We start from the raw sequence: 19,119 nt of genomic DNA, 5'->3' as shown, positions 1-19,119 counted from the left end.
TGTGTGTCCCCCCACCCACCCAATTCATAAGTATGACTATATGACTATATTTGGAGACTGAGTCTGTGAGGAGGAAGTCAAGGTGAAATGAGGTCATAAGGGTGGCACCCTGATCTGGGAGGGCTAGTAATTTTCTGGAGAAAAAAAGAAAGGGGGAGACAGCTGAGCACTCTATTCTGCCACGTCATGACAGAGATGACAGTTTGTTGTAGGCCAAGAAGAGAGCTCTCACCAGGAACTCAATTGGCTGGCACCTTGATCTGCTGTTTAAGCTGCCCAGCCTGTGGTCCTTCATTGTGGCCACTGGGCAAACTGTGACAGTGGCCAACAGGGAGGGGAAGGTGCTGTTGGAGGACTGAGGATGAATTCACTGTGGCCCTCTCCTCCATGGCTAGTCATTTAGGGGACGTTTGACCTGAAGGTGCTCACCTACAACTGTAAATCAGAGACATGGTCTCCTGCTGAACTCTTCCCAGTCCTCGTCGCTCTGCTTACTCAGCACCAAATGCCTGTATTACTTTCCCAACATTGTAATTACAATTCATTTTTATTTAGTTTTTACAACTGTATGCAACTACCTATGGGAAATCAGCACTCTGTGTACATTTATTTAGGGTTATAGTTCTAATCACTTTATGCTTTCTTCTGTAGGAGATTGAAAACTTTCTCTCATGACGGTGGTTTGATTCTCTGGGTACTGGTTCCCTGCTTTTATGTGTTTTCACAAATGAAACTTTGCCTTACTGTTTGTTCTTGCCAGTAATTGAATCTTGCTCCCACCCACATTTTAATACAGTATGCAAAGAAAGGGCTAGAAAATTTTCAGAATACAGAGGTGGTTTTGTGGGAGGGCTCGATTTATCGATGAAAATATTCCATAATTCAGATTTTTTAAGCTAGTTTTGTGATTTGAAGTACATGCAACAAACAACAGAAACCAAGCAAAGTATTAGCCCCTGGGAATCTTTGGGGAAACCTGTTTTAATGAGTAGATGAGATATTTATTTGTAAATAGTGTATGTGAAAATTGAGGGTGCTCAGGGGTGCTTCAAAAGGTTGTGTTTTATTTTTATTTATTTAAGATTTATTAAGATGAGAGAATTTTATTTAAGATTTTATTTTATTAAGATTTGAGAGAGAGAGCGAGTGCAGAGGGAGAGTGAGAGGGAGAAGCAGATTCCCTACTAGCAGGATCCTAATACTTTATGGGACCTTGAGATCCTGACCTGAGCCAAAGGCAGATGTTTAACTGACCGAGCCACACAGGTGCCCCACATTGTATTTTATTAATAATTTCTAAACATTGCCTGCACAATCTTGTTTACATAATTTTTATCAGAGCAGAGGTAAGTCTCTTCAATCCTGATAGAGCCAGATTTGGTTTATTAGTTATCTATTGCTGTGTAACAAATTGGCCCAAACCTTATTAGAAGCTTAAAACCATCAACATATATTACTTCACACAGTTTGTCAGCATCAGAAATTTGGGAATTTCTTCGCTGGGTGGTCCTGCTTCAGGGTTGTCAGATTGCAGTTCAGCAGTTGGCTGGGGTTGGAGTGTTTGAAGACTTGACCAGGGCCGTTGGACCCACTAACAGACATTCTACAAAATAACTGGCATGTATTTTTTAAAAATGTCAAGAAGGATAAAGGCTGAAAAATGCTTTCTGATTAAAGAAGGCTAAAGAAATGTGACAATGAAATACAACATGGGTCCTTGAGTTGAATCTTGAAAAAAGGGGAATAATGTCTATAAAGGACATTATTAGGACAACTGGCAAACCTGCAGATTATGTAATAGCCTTATATAATAGCATTGTATCAGTGTTAAATGTCCTGATTTTGATAATTATGTAGGAGAATGCTTTTGATCTTAGGAAATACCCACTGAAGTGTTACCAAAGGGTCAAGGGATATCATGTCTGCAAGTTACTCTTGAATGGCTCAGAAAGATACATGAAAGAGAGTGAATGACAAGACAAATAGGGTCACATGTTAACAATAGTGAATCTGGGTAAAAGATGCTATTGCTACTGTGACAAATCACTGCAAATATAACTGCAAATATAGTGGCTTGTTTCTGTAGGTCAGAAGTCTGGCACAGTTTGACTGGATTCTCTGCTCAGCATCTGACCTCTGGGTTAAAATCAAGGTGTCAGCAGGCCTGTATTCTTTTACGGAGGGCCTGGGAAAGAATCTGCTTCAACCTGTATTCATTTTGTTGGCTGAACTTGGTTTCTTGTGGTTGTAGGACTGAAGTCCCCATTTCCTTGCCTTCTGACTCCTCTATCTTTAAGCCAGCAGGGTGTTTCAAGTCCTTCTCATGTTTTGTTTTCTTTTAAGATTTTACTTATTTATTCATGAGAGACACAGAGAGAGGCAGGAACACAGGCAGAGAGAGAAGCAGGCTCCTTGATGTAGGACTCAGTCCCGGGACTCTGGGATCACTACCGGAGCCAAAGGCAGATGCTCAACCACTGAGTCACCCAGGTGCCTGTCCCCCCCACCCCCATGTTTTCAATCTGACTTTTCCTTCTGCTCCATTTCTCTGCTTTTAAGAGCTCATGTGAGCACATTAGCTCGATCTGGACAATCCAGGATAATTTCTTTTTCTTAAAATTAACCAGTTAGTGATTTAAATTATATCCACAAAATCTCTTTTGCCATATAAGTCACATAACGTAGCTGTGGGTGTGATGCCAGGGGTTAAAGGTCCTGGAGGCTGAATTTCTGTCTAACACAGGATCACAGGAATTTTTTGCACTATTCTTAACATCTTTATATACACACATACATATGTGTGTGTGTGTGTGTGTGTGTGTGTATGAAATTACATCTAAACAAAAAGTTACAGAGATTCCTAGGCATGGTACAAGAAGCTGGAAGATGTAGTCATGGCATTGTTCACATACTTGGTAGCTTCATTTTTTCCTAACAATACTGCGTCTGTTTCTTTCCCCCTTTATCCCAGGTCACCACCAAATCAAGCAAGGGACCTGTGAGGTGGTCGCTGTGCACAGGTGCTGTAACAAGAACCGCATAGAAGAGCGGTCACAAACAGTCAAGTGCTCCTGCTTCCCAGGACAGGTTGCTGGCACAACTCGGGCTCAGCCTTCTTGTGTTGAAGGTGAGACTTTTCTGGTCAGTTTCTTTAATATTGCAAAAGTACCTCAAACTACCAAGAACCTCCTTGCTTTACTGTCTTTGCAACTCAAAGAAAACTAGGCTGCTTCTGGGTTAGTGTTGTTCCAAAAGCGAACATCATTGTAACTCCGCGCACTGCTTAGTGAATAAGGTAAGTTATTAATGATATTTCTCAAGGGGTCCCAATGGGGAGTTCTATTACTAGACAATCAGGAAGATATGCTTTGATTCTTTTTTTTTTTTTTTTCTTCCCCGGCTGTCTCTCCAAAACTTATCCATCAAAGCAGTTGCTTCCCTAGATACACTTTTCCTCCCTGATTTCAAGCTCTCAGCTCAAAAGCGATTAGCTGCTTATTTTTCTCACCTTTTTTAAGGTTACAGATTAATATTCTCTTTATATCTAATTTGCTATTTTAGCAAGCATTTATAAAACATCTTCTTTGGAGCAATTTCCCTGAGAATAGTTTGGGGATCACATGTCATTTATTTGTGGTCTCCAAAACCCCAAGCCGAGTACTGTGCCAAAGGATTTTTTTTTGAATGAATGAATGTTGATGGGTTGTAGGTAGAGGCCTGAGATGGATTCCTTTTGATGCCCTTGGCTTCTTCTAGCACACACCTTGTTAGAAATAAGTTATCAATCCCCAGGGGAACGGGTACATGAGGTTAAGCCCTGTAGCAGTTTCTCTACAGTGGCATGAAAACTCCTGAAAATGAATGCTCCCAGTCTTATTTGATGCATGTCTCAAGGTCAGCCGTTAAAATACACATATACATTTTTAACTCCAGAATTGCACAATCAAGAATAATAATCGACTGACCCATATCCCGCCTCCCTAATCAAACACAGGCACAAATTTATGGTCTGATGGTCACTAGTTAAAGCTGGAAAGTGAATATGGCCAACTTACCATTTATACTTCCTCACAGAAACCCTGGGGGCCGAATGCATTGCCGAATTCAGATTTTTTAAAGGTAGCCTAGTATGTACAGCATCTATTCCCTAACAAACCTAATGTCTTTTCCAGTTGTATGCTATTGTCACAGATGCTAGTATTCCTATAGTGAAATATGTAGAATATTCTTGCAGAATGAGATAGGGCAAGGTGAAGAAGCTCATGTTAATTCAAATCAGGTTTTGCACCCATCGTATAGAACTCCCGTCCATTTTCTGAGCATTTGGGATTTGGGTATAACAGATAAAGGATTGTGGATCTATAAAAGAAGATGAACATCTTTAACATTTGAAAAAAAAAAGATATTTAAAAGAAATTTGCTAAGTTCCTATCTTTCCCACTGAGACAGTTCAGCATGTTTATTTTCTCCATCAACTGAATCCAAACTGTACCTATTTTGCCTCCTTGGTCTGTCTCAAGATTCTCTGTGCCACGGCCACCTGCTGTCTAGGGGCTCACATTACATTTTGCCAACCTTACTACTCCTGTCTCTCATTTTCTACCCTGCAGCCTTCTACAAAAGCAGAACTCATCATGACACTCTCGTATTTAAAAACCACACTTCAGTGACTTCCCACTGTCTTTAAAATAAAATCCAAATTCTTTACCATGGCTTATTAAGCTTTGCATAGTCTGACTCTGTCTCCCTCCTCTTTCAGCTACACTCCCGACGTCCAAGTGGGCTCCTTTATGTTCCCTTTTATCTCTGCACTTCTCCTATGTCTTTTGCCTGAATCATTGCCTTCTTCCCCACAACACACATTTTGTCTACTTGATTGCAACTTTCCTTCCATAGCTGCTGTATGCTCATGTATCTCCCTGTACTTCCAGGTCATGGCATGTATCCATTCTGTTTTAAGATCTTTTTGAGTGTGTGCCTTCCCATTAGTCTGGAGGTTGCTTGAGGATGGGAACTAGATCTCTCATTTCTCTTAATGCCCCACCCTCCCTTCCTCCCTCGCACTGGCTGGTGCATGAATGACTTTGAGCGTGGTAGAGAACCGATTCGTATTCAGTAATCACAGATTGTTTTCAAATTAGTGGTAACAACTGTGTTTCCTTGCTCTATAGATTTTAAACTTCAAGAACTTATGAATTATGACATACTGTATCCAGCATCAAATCTTTAGATCTAAAAAGTCTTACACATTTATCTCAGAGCACTTCTTTCGGTATCTGGAAAGCATAGAGATGGCATGACAATTATATTTAGTATCTTTCTCTTAGTAAAGAAGATATTAATACCTTACTCTCCTGTAGCTTGTTTTTAATTTTTGTATACATTTATTATATGGGCCAAATCCCCTTTGTGCACCACTGTCAGAATAACTACAAAAATGTCAATACTTTTTTTTTCCGTATATTTGTGTATTTAAGATAGGTCTCCAGAAAATATGGCACATTTCAGTATGAATGTGTTTTACCCAAATGGTATCACATTGAATATTTCTTAATCCAACCTATCAATATTAAGTTGTGGAGATCTTTGTGTGCTAGTACATAGTGACCTATTGTTTATTTTTAATTGCTCCATACCATTCCACTGTATGGATAGGCTATAATTTGTTTAGCCATTCCTTTACTGAAGGACATTGCAGTTATGTCTGAGACAAGACAGACTCATAGGCTAACTAAATGATTTCCTCAGTGTTACAGGATCAGTAAGTGGTAGAGGTCAATAATTTGGCGTCTGAGCCGAGTCTGTGAGTGGAAGGTTCTGTGATGATGTACATATTCTTTCTGTATATCTCTTAGCTGTGTGTTGATGCACACATGTCCAGTATGATTGGTAACCACTAAGCACGTGGCTATTGAGCATTGGAGGTGTGACTGGCATGCATTTAGATTTAAGTGGGAACCTGTGACTAAGCTTCCCTGTTGAACAGTGCAGGATCAGCTTCCTATATGTATGTAACTTATGAGTACTACATTTGCAGCCAGAGAATACCCAAACTCTGAAGGATAAGATTGTGATTGTATCTTAATAATTGTATTCCCTGCACTTAGCCTGGCAAACAGTAGGTGTCTAATAAATGTTTATTGGGCCGAAGTCACAGAGGAGGTCTAGGAAGTTGTAGTTTAGACTCTAGTTATGATGTGTGCTTTCCTATCCCACTGATCTTCTATTCCTTATCTGAATGTTTCCATTAGGGCTTTTTAGCTTTATCCCATAATAATCTTTATCCCACAATAATTATGCAGTATCATGCTGCTAGTTGGCTTATGGAAAGACCTAGTCTCTCCTGCTATGTTCCTGTTATCTTATTTGTCAATAAGAATGTGGAGAGGATCTAAAATATAAAATTCACTTAAATTTACATTTAAATTAAAACAAAGGCAAGAAGACATTGGAGCAGGGCACTAATTAATGTTAGCACAGAAAGTGGCATATACTTATGCATTTCTGCTAATCCACAGCAGAGATGCTTATCTAGTGTTTTCATTGCTTTTCTATAAAAATCATAGTTTTTATTAGTTAAAAAGGGAGAAAAATAAGCTGTTTTTTTGTTTTGTTTTTCGTTATAATTAACTTATAAAATCTTCTTGTGGAGTACAGCCACATTTCAATACTACATTTTGGATTTGGGAGGAGGGGCGGGGCATTACTTGATTAAAGCCATGGTTACTAGGGTCCTAAAACAGACAACTGTGTAGCTGGTAACCATGTTCCCTTTCAAATCTTCGACTGGTATAGATACAAGGCTGTTTAATGACATGAACTGTATTCTACACATTTATCAAAATACTACTCTTCAGAGATAATGCTGAATGGTTTATGATAAAAGGAGATAAATGTGTAGTACGACAAGGCTTCATTTATTTTGTTAGAGTGACTGCTTTCTAACTATTGGGTTTAAAAAAGGCTGATAAAGGCTGAGGAATGGGAGGCAGCTGCTTTTTGAAACCATTTGTTTTCTTTTGATGATGGTTGAATTTGTTTTCTGAGATGTTGGAAGCCACTTGGTTAGGGTTGAGGGTTCCTGTGTGTACTGCAGACAACTTACGTGGTTTCACAGGCCGTGTGATGAGGTAGGGAGTCTGTCTTCAAGATGCAGCTTTACAAAGTTGTATAATTGGGTATGTTCTCTGTGCCACTTAAAAGAACAAGCGGTTTTTTGAGCTTTTCCCTGTGGTGGTCGGGTGAATGACAGAAAGATGTACTTTACCAAAGCACTGGGGGAGATGAAAGGACAGGCACCTTTTGCATATGTTGGTTCATTGAGTTTTAATTCAGTGCATTGTGCCTGGAATGTTGTAGATGCTGGGGAATAGGATGCTAATTAGCCTCAGGTCCTACTTTCCAAAAAAGAACTCTAGGAAATGAAGGTACAGGAAGAGAGAGCAGAGAAGAGGTCAGGGATGATATCCTATGAGAACCATTGGGTCTGGTTTTACCAGGCAGGAGGGAACCAAGTGGTAGTCGGGTAAAGCGTGTGAGAATGAGTGGGGGCAACTGTGGGAATTAGAAATGTCTCGGTCGGGATCTGAAGTGGTCGAAGATGAGGCTGGAGACTCCTCCAGAGCCTTCACTGTTAGAAATTTTCCATCAGCTCAAACTTGAGGATGTAATTCCTGCATTCTGGGAGAGTGGATGAAAGAGAATATGCCAGTAAGAAAGGGTATTAAGTGAGCAAAGGTCTTATCAAATACCCTACAATTGCTGAAAAGGAAAAATGTGATCTCTGAATTTGACAGGTCAGGTAGGTTGTCAGCATAGGCTTCTGGGTGAGCCGTGGAGTAGCCAGGATTTGTGTGTGGGAGCGAGAGTAGTGAGACTGAGCCAGAGAAAACGAGATTCAGAGAGAGAATATGCAAATTTTTGACTTGTAGGATTGCCCACAGTGCAGGCTCCAGGAGGGCATATAAGGAATAGAGCTGGCATTGTGTTTACTCTGTAGTAAGGATTACGAGGTCTGCTGAACTAGCTCAGCCTCTCATTTTGGGCTGAGTATATCTCCATGACCATAGATCAATGTTTCTTACCCAGGGGTGATTTGGGCCACTCTGAGGGACATTTGATGATGTCTGGAGCCATTTCGGGTTGTTATATTGGGAGAGGGGGTGCTACTGGCATCTCGTGGCTAGAGGCCTGGGATGCTGGTCACTGTATTAGAGTGTGCAGTATATACATCAGGAATTAGCAAGCCCCTAATGTGCTAAGGTCAAGAAACTCTGACTTTCAGGTAGGTCAGGGCCTGACAGGGTTGTATTTCTGTGAGCTCACACTTTGTGGAGAAGACAAACCTAGATCACAGAAGATCATTCTGTACATATCTATCCACAGGCTCACTCAGTACTCTGTATACTTTGTGGAAATAACAATACCTTGTTATGTGTGAAGTGTGTGAACAAGTAAGAATCCTTTAGCAAAAAATCATGTTCTTGGGACTGCTTTCTGCCATGTTACCTGGGTCAGGGTGGAATGGCTTATTTTCTTGAAATCACAAAATATAAATTAGCAGGTCTTTTCCCCTGCCTATATTTAAAGTTAACATTAAAGAAAGGTTTATTAACTTTAAGCCATTTGTTAATTTGCAAAGAGCATCTTGAAATAACATTAAGAGCAAAACAGCTAAAGTATATTAAAATCTCAGAGCATATTTTTTGTGATTGTTTCCATTTTTAAGACAGTATATATATTCTAGGAAGATGTGTTCTTCATCTTTCTGTCTGTAGTTTCGGTGTAAAAATACACTTTTCTTTAGAAAAGCCTTAACTCTGTAAATGCAACTAAACTGAATCAAAAAATGAAAGACCAGCTCCCAAGAAGTGAGCCTGTTTATTTGTTAGTCTTACTCGAAAGTGGGTTTATAGAAATAGCTATATGAATACACATTGTGTTTTATTTCATGGAGTAATATTTAATTGGGACAAGGGATAGAAAAAAAAATCTCCATCTATTTTATACAACAGAGAGAACAGAAAATGCACCAGGAACAAGATAGCTAATTGGTCCCATTACATTTTCACCTAGAAAACAACATTACAGAAAACACAAGTCACTACCATAAAACCAGAGCTTCACTATTTTTTTTCCCCTTCCTTTCTGCATAAAACTAGAAATTCATTACAGGTTGGCAGCTTGAAGATAGGGATGTTTTGTATTTTCCCAAGTCAGAAAGGCATGAGGCTTTCTAAAGAATTTTTATTTTAAAAATAGAAGTGACAAGACACTTTCTCATCTCATGTATATTATGGTATTTTGTAACAGGATAAAATAGATACCTCCTACAAACTTATTTTCCTATGGAGACAAGGCTCAGTTAAGTGGGCAGATGTTCTCAAGAGTTATTTTAATAAAATCCTACTTCTGGGTCCTTTGTCTCAGCTCAAAGCCTAGCTCAGTAGGCACTCGAAGCTTGAACTCCGGGGCTATTTAATCACCTTATGCACTGGTGGGTGAAACCCTCGATTGGTTCTCACCTTCTCACCTTAGCTGCAAGGTCCTTAGTCAGTCTTTAATGCATAAAGGAATTTGAAACTTTTATTGTGGCTACTATGGTGGCTCTCATTAAGACTTTCTTTTCTGATGGAACATTTGCTGTTAAGTAAGTAAGTTTCTAACACTTGGAGAGACCTTCTTTCCAGTGTCATTCTTCACTAGATATGAAAAATGATTTTTTTTTTGGCAAATAGAAATATTTTACATTTCAGGGCAGGTTACTGTTTTAAGGAACCTATAATATCTGTCTTCAGAAGAATCACTCCATATTTCCCAGTTAAATGAAAGAAAAATGATAATTTCACAAGAGCTTGATCATACGTGCTTTCTTCTTTTGCTTAAATAAATTTAAAGCCTTAAACAAAATACTGTGAAAACATTTTATTTTTCTGTAGTTAAGAATTGGCATAGTTTTCTGTGACAAATGCCTGAATCCATCTTTTTCCCCCCTCACGCTCCTTTTTCGAGATTTGGCATCAGAATTATCTTGGGACCCCATACTGGGGGTCCCAGAAATATCTTGGGACCCTTCCATACTGGAAGCCAGTAAGGACTTGCATTTCTCTACTGAGAAGCTGACATAGAATGAATCAGATTATTTCCTCTGTAGGGAATTTATTCCCAGATTTCTCACCTTAATATTTCAAGTGGTCTCTTTCAGACGCTTTTCTGCCCCCAACTGTGTATTATCACCTGCCAGACCAGCTGTTCTAGGCACACAGGTTCCCCTGGTTTATGGTACGCCCTTGTGCAGAAGCTTTCCATGGCTCCCTGCTGCTTGGGGAATCAAGTCTAATCTGGAGTTGGCCTTGAGAGCCCCCGAAGCTTGCTTCTCAGATCACCTTGCTCAGCAGGGTGTCTTGTGCTGCTTTGCTGACCCCTCACTGAGCCACATGGGTCTTCCGGCTTCCAGGCAGGCCACTCCCCGTCCCAACACACCGCGCACTCACACTTCAACAGATCACTTGTCCTCTGCGCTTCTGCAGAATCTTCCATGTAGCCCCAGCCCCTGTCAGGAGTACATAGGTTCCCACTGCTGAGTGGCAGAGAATCTGCCTAAGAGAACTATTTTAAAGGTAAAAAAAAAAAAGTATTTTAAATTCAGCTGTAACTCTGTGTAAATATAACTAAGCTCTGTCAACATTTATATAACTTTTGCAATCCTGCAGATGGAATTTTAAATCGAGGGCTGGGAACCATCTCTTATTTGTCTTTATATCTACTTGGGATCAGCCTAAGGTATTCAGAAGATAATGAATGACTGGTCAGAACTTTGAATCTGGTCAAACTCTAAATAGCATATGTTAATCTAAACTATTATTATAAGTTGTGGTACAGTAGAAAGACTTGCAGAGACAGAGGAGGAAGTCTAGATTCTAGTACCTCCTCCCTCATTTTACTCACTCTCTTTTACAGTTGTTTTCCTTTCTGGCCATCTGCCACCCCTTCCTGATTCTGAAGGTGGTTGGGATAATTGAAAGAGGAACAGTATGTAAAAGGGCTTTAAAAATAACAAAGCTCCATACAGTTTTAAGGTGAATTTGTTTAAAATATTTGCGACTGAAAAGAATATGGCTTTCTCAGACCACACTGTCTCCAGCCATCCACTAAAGTTCAGTGGCACTCTCTGACAAAATAAATAGCCCATTTAGCTATATTCCTTGCTCAGTGTTGGCACCTTCTGACTTAAATAGCTTACGGTTCTTCTAGATCACAATTCTTCATTTATATATTAGTGGTTTTGATGGGACTGTAATTGGGTAGTAGCACAGTATTTGGCCAGAATCAGAAATGGTGGTTTTCATGTGGAATAGACACAATGTCTAGCCACTTCCACTGAGAGTGAAATGGTCTGGTGCCCTAATCATGCGGTATTGCATATGCCTGGTAGGGAGAAGAGTTTTTAATGCGAGCTTGCTATGTTTCCTACTTTTGTCACTGCCTCTCTACCTCTGGTTGTTTCTACTACAGATCTCTGGTGTGAGGGAGAGAGATGAATTTAATGGCAGATGAAGGGGCTCTAGAATTAGAAAGAATGCCTCTGTCCAAGGGCCTCAGTTTTTTCTTCTCTATAAAATGCAGGAAATACATTTAGCAGGGTGCCTGACCCTCAAGAAAACAGCTATTAGGAATTCTCAAGAGTTGCTTGAAATTGAGTTTCAGACTTCCCAGGCAAGGGTATTTTGAGTCAAATCCATTGGCATATATTTTTTTTTTATACCAAAGTGCTACTGTTTCACCAGAAAAACAGGGCCCAATGACCCTTCCCCCTTAATCCACACACCCCACCTGCAGCCTCAGATCTCTGACCTCTACCAGTCCACTGGCTGGGCTCACCATAAACAGTGAATTACAATCCCTTTTGTCCTTTGTAGGAATACCCAGCCAAGTTGATGGTTCCCTTAACTTCTCTTCATCTGCCTCCAAACCCAGAGAATTTTCTGTTTCCTCATCTTATAGGCTGGTGGCAGCCGAGATGATGGAGTAAGGAGGAAAGGGAATTCACAGGTGAGATCACGAGTCTAAAATGTGAGCCTGTGAGGGAGTGCCACGCTCTTCCACCTCATTTGGCTTCCAGTTGGTGAGTTCAAGGGTTTACTCACCACTTGGTTGGAATGGGATGGAGAGATGAACACCTCTGTGATGGAAACATTTACTACTTTTAGTCTGTGCCCTTGGCAACGAAGAGCATCAAATATAACAACTTTGCAGTGCCAGCATCCACCATTGGAGCCTACAAAATGATGATCACAACAATAGCTAACCTTTCTGACAACCTAGTGATTGGCCCCTGGTTAGCCAAGACTTTGATATGGATTAGCTTTATCCTCTTGACATCTGTGGTGAGGTTCTGTTTTTATCCTCATTTTGTAGATAAAGAAACTGAGGCCAAGAAGAGTTAAATAACTAGTCAAAGGTCATTGAAAAAAAAAAAGTAGCAGTGCCAAAGTCATACCCAGGCATGCTGCAAAGCTTGGCGTCTTACTGTTTTCTGGAGTGTATGGCTGAAGCCATTCTTTAAATTTACTTACAGTGAAATAGTTCTCATTAACAATCTTTGAAGTCAATATATCGATCCGTATATGAGCTTTATGTTGTCCCTAGTTGGAGGAAGAAATGGTATCACGAACATCATTTGGCCTTTGTTTTACAGCTTCCATCGTGATTCAGAAATGGTGGTGTCACATGAATCCTTGCTTGGAAGGAGAGGATTGCAAGGTGCTGCCAGATTACTCAGGTTGGTCCTGTAGCAGTGGCAATAAAGTCAAAACTACAAAGGCAAGTATAGACAAACACAATTCTCCCTTACAACCTCCACAGATGATTACCTAAGCGGGGTTCCCTCTTCATTGTATCCCGGCACCACGACGTTATTTTCTGTCTGTAAACCTGCTCGGGCAGTGCCATGCTATTACTCTGGCCCGTTGAACAGCCCATATCCTAAGTGGCCCCCGTTATGTCCGATTTTGCAGAGCGGCGTGGTCTGGGGGATGCACCTGTGGTTTTAGGCAGGGCACCGAGTGCATCGCAGCTCCTTCGAGGGCCCAATTTCAAATTAAGGGCTCAGCGTCGACAGGCCAGTGTGTCGAAACAGATGCCACACGCAGAGGATTCGCTGAAGGAGGCATGCTCCCTTCCTGTGAGGAGTTTTAGTAGTTGGGGTCCCAAATTCAGAGTCGTCCAAAGTCAGGAGTTGCCTCCCCCAGAGATCTTCTGTCCAGGTCTCCCGGGCTCAGAAGGACACCTCTGTCCTTCCGGTTCTTGAGCCAGAAATCTCTCTTCCTTACCCCCCCACGTCTAGTCTATTACTGGGTTTTGGGATTGTCCTTCCCAACTCCCTTCTTGAGCCCTGTGTCAGCATCCTGACGCCAGGGGGCCCATCCCCACTGGGTCCCCCCTGGAGGACTGAGTGGCTGCCTCACATTCACCATGGCCCTCTTCAGGCCATTCTCCACACGCTGACCACAATCACTTTTGTGAAATGGAGATCTTCTAACCAAGTTTATCTTGCTCCACTAGCTTTGCCTATCTGGCTCTTTATAAATAACCAGGCAAGTCACCTCCCTTCATTCTTTTTTTTCCCCCCCCTGTTTCAGCCTTCTCTTGGTACCTCTTCCCATGTGCCTTAGTGGTTGCCAAGAAAGGTGTTCTTCATGGAATGGGCCTCCCTCCTTTCTTTCCTCTGGAGCCATTATGTCTTTGGAGTCCTTCACCGAGTGGATTCAGGTCTCCTGTATCTTTGAGCATTTACGCTGCTTCTGCTTTACACAGAAGGGTGTCCTGAGGTGCTTCGTATCCTAGAGCTTTCTCCCTGGGAAGAGGCCTGTGAAGTCAGGGACCATGTTTGCAGTGACTTTGATAGACTCAGTAACTTTCAAATGGAAAGTAATAAACAAGGTCATTATAATATAATAAAAAATTACATTTAGAACAAAAGAGAACATTTTATAAAAAACTGCAAATATAAATTTGAGCTGACCTCAAATTTGTCAGTGATAGAGTAAGTCAGCTAATTCCTTAGCTAGTTAGAAATCATAATTTCAAACTCAAAACTATTTCACATTAGTTGTAAACTTTTTGTAAGTAATATAAAGATGACTAAGATTAATGACCTGATGAAGAATATCTCATTTTATTGTGCTTTGTACAGGCTATTTTTTTTTTTTAATAACCTGAAGGTTTGTGGCAACCTGAGTCCAGCAAGTCTATTGGCATCATTTGCATTGGCTTACTTAGTGTCTCTGTGTCACATTTTGGTAATTTTTGGAATATTTAAAACCTTTTTAATTATTTGTTAATGGTTATCAGTGATGTTTAGGGTACTGTTATAATTTTAGTGTGCCAGCCCTGTAAGAAAGCAAAGTCTGCAAATGTATGTGTTCTGTTCCCCTGCCTCTCTTCCTCTCCTTAGGCCTCCTTATTCCCCAAGACAACAACAATATTGAAATTAGGCCAGTTAATAAACCTACTTGGCCCTCTAAGTGTTCCAGGGAAAGGAATAATCACGTTTCTCACTTTAAGTCAAAAGCTAGAAATGATTAAGCTTAGTCAGGATGCCTTGTCAAAAGTCAAGGTAGACCAAATCCTGGCCTCTTGCACCAAATGATTAACCAAGCTGTGAATACAAAGGAAGAACCCATGAAGGAAATTTTAAAAAGCACTCCTGTGAGCACACAAATATAAGAAAGGGAGACAGCATTAAAGCCCATATGGAGAAAGTTTTAGTGATCTGGATAAAAGATCAGTTCAGCCATAACATTCCCTTAACTAGAACCTGATCCTGCACATGGCCCTAATTCTTTTCTCAAAAGAAAAGTTTGAATTTAGCAGATATTGGTTCATGGGGTTTAACAGAGAAGTTATGCCCATAAAGTGCAAGTGCTGATATGGAAACTGCAGCAGGTTATCTAGAAGTTCTAGCTAAGATAAAGAAATTGGTTACTCCAAACAGCAGATTTTCATTTTAGACAAAACAGCCTTCTATTGGAAGAAGACACCCTCCGTGACTTTCATAGGTAGAGAGAAGTCAGTGTCTGGCATCAAAGCTTCAAAGGCTGACTCTTGTAGGGGCTCATGCACCTGTTGGTCTTAGGCTGCAGACAGTGCTCATTCGGAAATCCTAGAGTCCTTAAGAATTAGACTAAATCTACTCTGTCTCTAGAAACGCAACAAACAAAGCCTAGATGACAATATATCTGATTACAACTTGGTTTACTGAATATTTAAGACCCACTGTTGAGTTACTGCTTGTAAAGGGAGTCCTTTCAAAATATCACCACCCAGTGACAATGCACCTAGTCACCCAAGGGCTCTGATGGAGACAAATGTTGATTAACGTTTTTATGCCTGCTAACATGATTCCTTGATCCATGGGCTGCAGAATGGATGTCATTTTGACTTTCAATTCTTATTATTTAAATAGTGCATTTTGTAAGGCTATAGCTGTCATGGAGATAATGATCCCTGTGATGGATCTGGGCATTCTAGATACCATTAAGAACAAGGGGAAGAGGTCAAAGCTAATAGGAATTTGGAAGAAGTTGTTTTCAATACTTAAGGATAACTCTGAGGGGTTCAGGGCTTCAGTGGAGGAAGTAACTGGAGATGTGGTGGAAATAACAGAACTAGAATTAGAAGCGGAACCTGAACATGGCACTGAATGTCTACACTCACATGCGAAACCATAATAGATGAGGAGGTGCTTCTCATGGATGAGCAAAGAAAGTGGTTTCTTGAGATGGCATTTACTCTAGTTTGCAGATGCTATGAAGATCATTGACATGACAACCAATGATTTAGAATATTCCATCAACCTAGTTGATAAGCAGCAGCAGGATTGGAGAGGATTGCCTCCCACTTTGAAAGAAGTTCTGTGAGGAAAATGCTATCAACAGCATGGCATGCTAGAGAGAAATTGTTCATGAAAGCAAGAGTCAGTCAGTTTGGCAGGCTAGATGGTCTTGTTAGAAGAAATTGCCACAGCCACCCCAGCCTGCAGCAACTGCCATCCTGATCAGTCAGCAGCTGTCAACATCGAGGCAAGACCCTCTACCAGGAAAAAGATGATGACGGGCTGGAAGCTCAGGTGATGGCTAGCTTTTTTTTTTTAAAACAAGGTATTTTTTAAGATAAAGTATTTTTAAATAAGGACACATACATTGGTTTTTTTGTTTTGTTTTCTAGACAAAATGCTATTGAACATTTAACAGACTACAGTACAGTGTAAACATTACTATTATATGTACTGGGAAACGAAGAATTAATTTGGCATGCTTTATTGTGATATTCATTTTATTGTGATATTTGCTTTATGGCATTACTTGCTTTACCAGGGTGGTCTGAACTCAAACCTCCAGAATCTCTAAGGTGTGCCTACTGTATGCTTTTATACCCAGAGCACTGGAAGCTTGTGGAGTTCCTCCTTTGTTCATGGAGGAAGGAGGTTAACACTATCATCATTTCTATCAGCTCTGCTTCTAAGCTACTCCAAATTAACTTCCAATCTGTGTAAACCCAAGTGTGCTTGCTAAGCAAACTCTGCTTTAAAGTAATTCTACTCTCCTTTCCCTATTGGCCCCTTTCAGCCTTTTTCCCCCCTATCTCCTTCCTGAATAAAAATCTTGGAGCTGCCAATGAACTGGGGTCCTACATCCATTAATGATAAAAATTTCCTTTTATCCAATTTCTTGTAGACTAAGAAATAACATTTGGAAGATTATACTTGTATTGATTGTTAGATATAAATATAAAACAAGACCATGAACACAAGCCAACTGTGTTCCGGAAAAGAATGTGTCTAAGTAGTCTCTTGCTGGAGCAGCTCCCTCTCTATTTATGTGCAGTAACGAAGAGCATTTGCAGGAAGCAAACCTTTAGGGGCATTTCGGCTCTGTGTGCTGGGAATATAAGTTTGCTCTAGCTAAATCCTCAACGGTAGTGACATTTCATTTGGCACTTCTAAAAGTTGTAGAAACACAATACAGTTCCCTAAGCCATAATGATACTTAGCTGTTTTTTTTCTTTTTCTTTTCCTTTTTTTTTTTTTTTTTTTAGTGATAGGCCACTTGAGAATAATCTCGAAGTAGTAAAACTGCTTCCTTTATTAATCCAAGTCATTGTAACTTGAACTGCATAAAACATTTTATGTCTTTTATAGATCTTATGAGCATAGAATAAATTCAGTTGTGGAGGTGTGACTGGCTTCTGGGAAGAGCTTAGTACCCTAAGAAGCTGTGTCTTTTTCTTAAAATAGACACCAACCTTATACCACAAATGCAACAGAGGTCCTACAGAGGTAAAACCATTGCAGCCCTAGATGGGGTATTAACTATATTACAAAAGAATTTGCATTTTCCTTAAACAGTTCATTGCCAGCAACATGAAAACATGGAAAAGCTGAAAAAAAAAGAAGATAATCCTGCAGTAAGCCACCTATGTCAGAATTTTATTTTCCATTTAAATGCAAATATGAAAAGAGTGAGCAGTCGAGATATTAACAGACTTAGATGAAGATATGTCAATGAGGGGAGACCATTTCCTAGCCAGTCCTCCTGTCTTTTCCAGTTTTGAAAAGGTGGCCATAAGTTTAGTCTGCCTCTACAGTTTTTAGTGTCCCCAGAGAGTATTCAGCTACTAGTTGTCATGGAGAATTAGAACTCTCTGTCATCCTGGCTCAGTTTTCCTTTACATTTGAGTAGTTCATATTAAAGCTCCTCACAACTGCACAGTGTTGTTTAGGACCAAAGTGAACCATTGGCTGGGGCTGCTTTTTTTTTCAGAAGTGGAAGTAAATCATATTGAATTTCAAGAAGTTATTTTTTCAATATCTAAGGGTGAAGAGCTATGTCTTTAGAGCATCCAGGGGACATTTTTAGTTGCCACAGGGTGGGGATGGCGGGGAGTTATACAGGCATCTTGGGGTAGAGGCCAGACACGCTGCTAAAAATCTTAAAATGCACAGGAGGGCCCCCCTTAGCAAAGAATTGTCTGTATCCAAATGTAAATAATGTTGAAGCTGAAAAAAATCTGCTTTAGAGAATTTTTATTTAAGTAACTTTTTGTAAGAATTCTACTTGATTCTTTTCATGTGGTTCTTCAAAGTTTCCATTTAATATCTACATGTTCCCAATATTTCATATTAGAAAATAGAGATAGGAGTTAGTTTAAACAACAGGTTTTCTCTGCAACACACCTCACCTTCAAGATCTAAGATGACCCAGTCCTTATGGTATCTGCCTTAGATCACCCCCTAACTGGTAAGATCACCCCCTAACTGGTAACTTGCCCTCTGTTTCTTAGGCTACCCCTATGGATCATCCTCATTCTCTTTTGCCCCAATATTACTGGTAATGGTAACAGTGGCCACAGGAAACTTATCATGGGAACTGGTACCCACTGTTTTGAGCACTACCCCTAGGATATTCTGGTATAGTAAGACTGGGGTGGGGCTTAGCAAACCATTCTCAAAAAATTGTTCTTATGTTGATTCTCATTTAACCAGGTTCTGCATCTGCTCTGTTCTTGTATTTATACTGTTCTCTGTGTTTCCAGGGTAATTTCCCTGTCCAGGTTTCTCCTTGGTGAGAGACCGCCATGGATTCTCATGGGTAACAGAGTATAAGCACCTGGAGATGAGCCATCAGTGTGACTCACCCAGTAGACCATGTATTTTATTTCCATATCCTACTGCTGCCTTCTTCATCTGTTCCCTTTTTAAAAATTCTAGTTATCTTTTAAGGTCCACCTGAGATGTATCCTTTACCCAGAAGTCTTGTCTTTCATAATCCCTAGAGCCAGAGCTTGAAATACTCAGAGTACCCTGTCATGTGAGAGTGGAGCTAGTATTGGCAGGTTAGCAACCTGTGTCCACCAAATTCCAAAGTGACATTGACCCTTCCATATACAATTAGCAAAATGAAAACTTGGCAGTAAAACAAGTCCTAAAGAATCTTATTATTCAACTTTAATATAGATTAACTCCAAAATGAGCTGGGCATGCGAAGTAAGCTGCCTTAAATAAAATGCTATTGACAATGACATCCTTGATACAGGTTGGTACTTGGCTCTGAACACTGT

General features: G+C 40.2%; 1 protein-coding gene across 3 annotated transcripts in view; it reads left to right on the top strand.

Moving 5' to 3' along the window:
* The window catches only part of TAFA4 (TAFA chemokine like family member 4), a 163,301-nt gene that overhangs the window by 140,575 nt on the left and 3,607 nt on the right, over positions 1-19,119 (top strand). For 2 of the 3 annotated variants that reach the window (XM_041762975.1, XM_041762977.1), the window contains exons 4-5: positions 2,972-3,127; positions 12,698-12,781. In XM_041762975.1, the coding sequence (XP_041618909.1) occupies positions 2,972-3,127; positions 12,698-12,781 (240 nt within the window). Of the gene's footprint in view, positions 1-2,971; positions 3,128-12,697; positions 12,823-19,119 lie in introns of all 3 variants that reach the window. The other variant, XM_041762978.1, reaches the window with a different exon arrangement.

This window comes from Vulpes lagopus, chromosome 7, assembly GCF_018345385.1.
Source record: "Vulpes lagopus strain Blue_001 chromosome 7, ASM1834538v1, whole genome shotgun sequence".
Classification (NCBI taxonomy): domain Eukaryota; kingdom Metazoa; phylum Chordata; class Mammalia; order Carnivora; family Canidae; genus Vulpes; species Vulpes lagopus.
Note: the sequence above shows the minus strand (reverse complement) of the source record. Positions and strands in the feature narration are given on the sequence as shown.